General features: G+C 42.6%; 1 protein-coding gene across 2 annotated transcripts; it reads left to right on the top strand.

Moving 5' to 3' along the window:
- The first annotated feature begins 313 nt into the window (after positions 1-313).
- hlx1 (H2.0-like homeo box 1 (Drosophila)) lies at positions 314-4839 on the top strand. Of its 2 annotated transcripts, XM_053881354.1 has the most exons (4): positions 314-828; positions 2664-2846; positions 2931-3115; positions 4403-4839. In XM_053881354.1, the coding sequence occupies exons 1-4, from the start codon at positions 402-404 to the stop codon at positions 4718-4720; spliced, it is 1113 nt and encodes a 370-aa protein (XP_053737329.1). In that variant the 5' UTR covers positions 314-401; the 3' UTR covers positions 4721-4839. The 2 variants fall into 2 exon arrangements, with proteins under 2 accessions (XP_053737329.1, XP_053737330.1); XM_053881355.1 differs by lacking the exon at positions 2664-2846.
- The last annotated feature ends 917 nt before the right edge of the window (positions 4840-5756 follow it).

Below are 5756 nucleotides of genomic sequence, written 5' to 3'. Positions count from 1 at the left end.
CGAGTTTAACTCTTCTATTGTTTTTTTTTTCAAAGCAGATATTAAAACTAATATTCATACACTGAAATGAAGTAGGCTTGTATAGTTATGTATGTACCGTGCGTGTGTGTGTGTGTGTGTGTGTGTGTGTGTGTGTGTGTGTGTGTGTGTGTGTGTGTGTGTGTGTTGGAGGTGATGGGGACCAATACAAAACGCTCATTGGTTTAAAACGCAGCCAATCACAGCTGGAGCGCACATGAAACTGTGCAGTGGAGTTGACACACACTTCCCTCACACACACACACACACACACAGAGCGAGAGAGTCAGGAAAACACACACCGCGAGTGTGACAGAGAGAGGAGGCTTCCATCTCATCTTAGTCCATGCCACAGCGACACCAGAGCCACTCCAAGCTCCGGGATGTACACGGCCGGACTCAGCCCGTTCTACGCGTCCAACTTCAGCCTGTGGTCCGCCTACTGCGCCGGGGGCTTCTCCGTGGACTCCATGAAGAAGCCGTCCTTCTGCATCGCGGACATCCTGCATCCTGCTGGAGACTCGGAGAACCTCCCGGGACCGGCCGCCCTCATGGTCCACATGGCTCCCCACCGTGTGCCCGGCTCCCCGCTGCGCCCCGCGCCCGTGCCTCCGGAGGCGGCGGTGTACGGCGGCGCGAGGGTCGGTCCCGGGGCCGCCTACCACCGACACGGACTACAGCCGAGCTCCAGGACCGCGTTCAACTCCCAGCAGGTCCCCGCGACCTCCAGCAAAGACCTCAAGTTCGGAATTGATCGGATATTGTCGTCAGATTTCGACCCGAAGAGCAAAGAGAGATCGTCCCTGAGAGGTGAGCAGAGATTCCCACCGTCCTGGAGGCCACATGCGTCTAACGTGAAGAACAGGACCGATCCCGGCCGCGTCTCTGTGAACAGACCGCAGACGCTTTTAGCAGCCGTTCACGCTTTATTCGGTTGCGCAATATTCCTCGAAATAGATCACGTCCTCTGCAAGGCACACAATGCAGTATCAATAACTAAATAAACAAGCCTTGTATTTCATTTTTAAAGGACAATTCTGACCATGCACCGAACCAAAATCATTAGAAACGGAAACAAAATAAAGTTAGTTAGTTAGAGTGACTTTGTCAGCAAACAATAAGTCGTTATTTGATATTAATCATTATTCATATTATGAAATGCTCATTAACACGCAAGGAATCTGATTTAATGTGGTTTGATAATCATCTTAAAATATTTATTACCGTAATGTTTCGGTTCTAATTTCCTGTTTATTGAAGCCCTAATGACGAAACATCAAGGGTCAAAGTTCAACATCATCCCCAAACACACTTCATTTATTTATATTTCTTCTAATATATATATATATATATATATATCATCATGAACATTGTAATATGAAAAGTAACATTTGTTAAATATAAATGAAGTGGTGAGCTCTTTTGGTCCCACTACATGTTGCAGGCTGATTGTTGTCTCACATTTGAAGTCAGATTTTTGTTTGACAACCTTACTCATGTTCAGCAACCGCACACATCAATGCTTTAATCCAAGAGATCATTATGAGACAAACTCGAGTGATGACGGTGGACAGACGTCCATTTCACTGTAGCCATATTTTAAATGAACAAGCACAGCCTCAGCAAGTGTGTCAACAAATCCTTTCGCTCCCAGATGTTGTTTGTGCTCCAAACTTCCTTAAATAAGCAGAGTCCACGCTCTTGTGCAGTTTACACAAAAGCTTGGGATCATTTCCAAACAGCTGCGAACGGCGAAACTATAACTGCATTGTTTTATAGACAAAATAAATCTCCATGTCAGTTGCACTGTTTCTGAGAAGCCAGCAGGCGATTACTGTGAATCATAAAATCGAATGCGCTCAGAAAATTGAAACACATTATAATTTTTCTTTTTCTCAAGAGTGAGCATCATGTCTACAACCTGAAAACCTGGAACCTTTTAAATCAAAAATGTGAATATTCACCTCATCGAGGGAGAGCTATTTTCAATAAATGAAAATAATTGAAAAATAATATTGAAGTCTTACCAGCTAAATAACAACAATATATTAACGTGCACATTAAAAAAAGCACGATCAAACACATAAGCACGGCATGGGAAGACATTCAATTAAAATAAACATGAAATAAGTAAAAATAAATTAAAGGTGTGTATTGAGAAATGTTGAAATCTAATAAATTAACAAATAAATAAGAATTTTCATGACAGGTGAGAATCATGTAAACGATATAGTAATCACTAAAAATAAATAATAAAAATGATTATGAATCATAAGGCCATCACAGATCTGCAGAGGCAAGAATGAACATATTAGTAAAATGTTAATAATAAATCATAAAATAAAATAACAAAAGTCATAGGTGAGGATAGATATTTGTTATTAAAAAAACATACATGAACATAAAACTGTATTCAAAAAAAGATTGTCAAAAGTACAGCACCTGGGTTATGAAGACAAAAAAAAAAGAAAAACCTATAGCTGAGGAGATATATCAGGTCATACGTATGTAATAAATAAATTACGGTCTGATAGAGTTGAGTGGAGATTTTGCTCCGTCCTCTGATCAGAACAGGTGACTTGTATTGACAGCGAGGGTCAAAGGTCAGCCTCACTGACTGACGCCTGTCTCTTGCCCTGCACCAGATCTCAGCAGCATTGTTAGCTCCGGCCGTCAGTCAGGGGTCCACATCATTCAGCCGGCGGCCGGCCCTCAGTACTTCTCCTCCATAGAGGCCGGCATGAGCGACGCCTCCTCCATGATGAGCTCACTAGGCAGCGGCGGCGGCAGGCAATCAGGCCAGCATCAGTTTCAGGACTCCTTCCCAGGTAGACGCTCAGACAGGACCACCCCACCACACCCTCGGTCACAGAGCCCCCTCCAGATCTAACCAGGCGGCGTCCTCCTCCCAGGTCCCTACGCCGTCCTCACCAAAGACACCATGCCACAGACCTACAAGAGGAAGCGCTCCTGGTCCAGAGCCGTCTTCTCCAACCTGCAGAGGAAAGGGCTGGAGAAGAGATTCGAGATCCAGAAGTACGTCACCAAGCCGGACCGGAAGCAGCTGGCGGCCATGTTGGGACTCACAGACGCTCAGGTGAGAGTCAGAAACAGATTTCAGTGTTGCAGTGACAGACAACACGTCTCACACTGCTGCAGGAGATATTTGAACACCATCATGACGAAGAAGAAATAAAAGAAAAGTCATATTTCGTGGGAAAAAATCTGGGACGCAGGTCATGGTGGGAGGCATTTTAAAGTAAAAAACATAATATTATAAAATATTATTTTGAAAATATTTAAATGTTAAAATAAGAGTATAAAACAGTGTGCAGGCAGAAACAAAGATGGGAAATCCATGACTCTCAGTAGTAAAGTCACGTTTTTTTAACAAGATCTTTAGTTGAAATCCAAGGGCCACATTTGGCCCTTAAACCACTGTACATGCTGGTTATGAGTATTTCAAAATAATCTTCTCTGACAGGCGCACACAGCTCTCTTTTTATGGTGAAAAATAGTTTGGTGGTCTGAGAGCTGAAACAGTTGCTGTGTATACAGGGTTGCTGGTTTATGTCCTGAAGCTGAGGTGAAGGTCTGAGAAAGCTGTGAGTTCACCGCCTTTGCACTTGCAGTGGAGCAAGGCACGGCACCGGCCCACTCACTGACACCTCTCTCTAAACAACAGCCTGATATTAAACATGAGTCTGACCTCACCTCAGTTCCTTCTCAGTCTGTACGATAAGATAAAAGTGATTCAGGGATCCGCTGGTGAAGAATTCAGTTGGCTACTGTCATAGAAAGATCACATCATTCAGTCCCATAAAGATGAGAGGGAAACATGTGGTCACAAAGTCATTAATAGTTTCATTTTGTAACCTTTTCTATATCGCCCCATAAAAACCAGCGATCTAGCTATAAATGAAATGGCTGAATTAATTTAAAAAAATGCTGAATTAATTTAAAAAGTACATGTAAATAAATCGGAATATTCAAATATATTTGTTGTTTGCTTTGATGCCAAATTCAAGAATGTCTCCATTAAATATTATCAGATGAATCAGTGTAAAACCAAACATTACCAATATGATTTATATATTTTAATTACACCTTATACACGTAACGTATTTTGCAGGGTTTTTTTTATCGAAAAATTAGGGGTTTATCCGTCTTTTTTTATTTATTATTACGTTCATGCGCAAAATTGTTGTCTTAAATTGCATATTATTTCGCTTGCCCGGGTGTGAGGCACGTGACGTTTCTCCCGGGATTCGATCGCAGGCCGACTCGAGCTGCGCTTGCAGTCGCGCAGCAGGAACTATTCACTTTCAACTGTTCCTTTATCGAGGCTCACTCGCCAGTTCTGACGCGCGTCTGACGTTGGCAGGTCAAGGTTTGGTTCCAGAACCGGCGCATGAAGTGGCGACACTCCAAAGAGGCTCAGGCCCAGAAGGACAAGGACCAGTCGGACCAGAACCCGGAGTCCGCCAGAGACGCGAAAGAGCCGGTGGAGTCCGAGTGTGACAGCGAGGACAGAAGCGAGTGTGAATCCGACGACGCTCAGGACGAATCCGGCTCCGGACAATTGGACGTTTCCGAGCTCCACAAAACCAGCGTGATCATCAGCAGCAGCGCCGCCGCCAGCAACGCGCCGCCAGCGGCCTCCGTCAGCGACACACCGGCGCCCTCTCCGGTGCTCGTATAGTGACGGTGTCACGGACTTTCTGACTTTTCTTCGGACAAATCTGCAGAGGCGGTTATTTAAATCGCAACAGTGTTAAATATATTTTGGTTATTTCTTTCTCCGGAAGTTGTATTTATTGAACGGCGTTTCTGGTTCAGTGTAAATAAAGTTTTCTTCATTTGAATGGAACGATTATTTATTTTTATTTCTCCGCCAAAAATATTATAATTTACTCGGTAAACAACACGTTTCTTCAGTAGAATCGGGTTTGTTGTTGATACTAGCTCCTAATAGATATATTCGTTTAAATCAATTACTCTAATATATATATATATATATATATATATATATATATATATATATATAGCAACGGTTGTAGTGACTGTGAAGGTAGAAAATATACAAATATAGGAAAGGAAAATATTTTATCTTTTATGTTTTCAGCATATATATATATATATATATATATATATATATATATATAGAGAGAGAGAGAGAGAGAGAGAGAGAGAGAGAGAGAGAGAGAAGTGAAATAAAGTACATTTCTTACCTAAAAAATAGTTAGTGTAAAACAAATTCACTATATTATGTGTAAATAACGACAATAATGATACACTGTTGAGATAATAATTTATGAAGAAGCTTCACAAATAACAGTAATAACACATAAGACGTGGAACCAGATTCTGTAATTACAAGGTGAAATGCCGATATAACGTCTTGTTACCGTATAAAAAAGTTTCTAAATGCTCAGTCAGCTGTCACTGATCCTTGTTATTCAGACTTGCAGATCAACTTCACGTCCCTGTCAACCCTCCAGGAGCACCAGTGATGTGGCCCCACCTCCTGACTGTGTTGAACGCCTCCTCAGTCTTCAGCCCGTGGGTGAATTTACAGTCTGTGTTTGCCCACCGGCTCCAGATAGCATCAGCAGCGAGCGGAGCGGGAGTGTTTGTGGCTCCAGGTTTATCAGCGCAGCATCCTCCTCGAGTCTAAATCAGCCGGTCATCTTCTATATCACCGTTGGAAATGTCGTAATTTAATTTCACAACCTCTG

The sequence above is a fragment of the Synchiropus splendidus genome, chromosome 12 (assembly GCF_027744825.2).
Source record: "Synchiropus splendidus isolate RoL2022-P1 chromosome 12, RoL_Sspl_1.0, whole genome shotgun sequence".
In the NCBI taxonomy this organism is placed as follows: Eukaryota; Metazoa; Chordata; class Actinopteri; order Syngnathiformes; family Callionymidae; genus Synchiropus; species Synchiropus splendidus.
The sequence above is the reverse complement of the archived record's forward strand: the minus strand, read 5'-3'. Positions and strand labels throughout refer to the sequence as shown.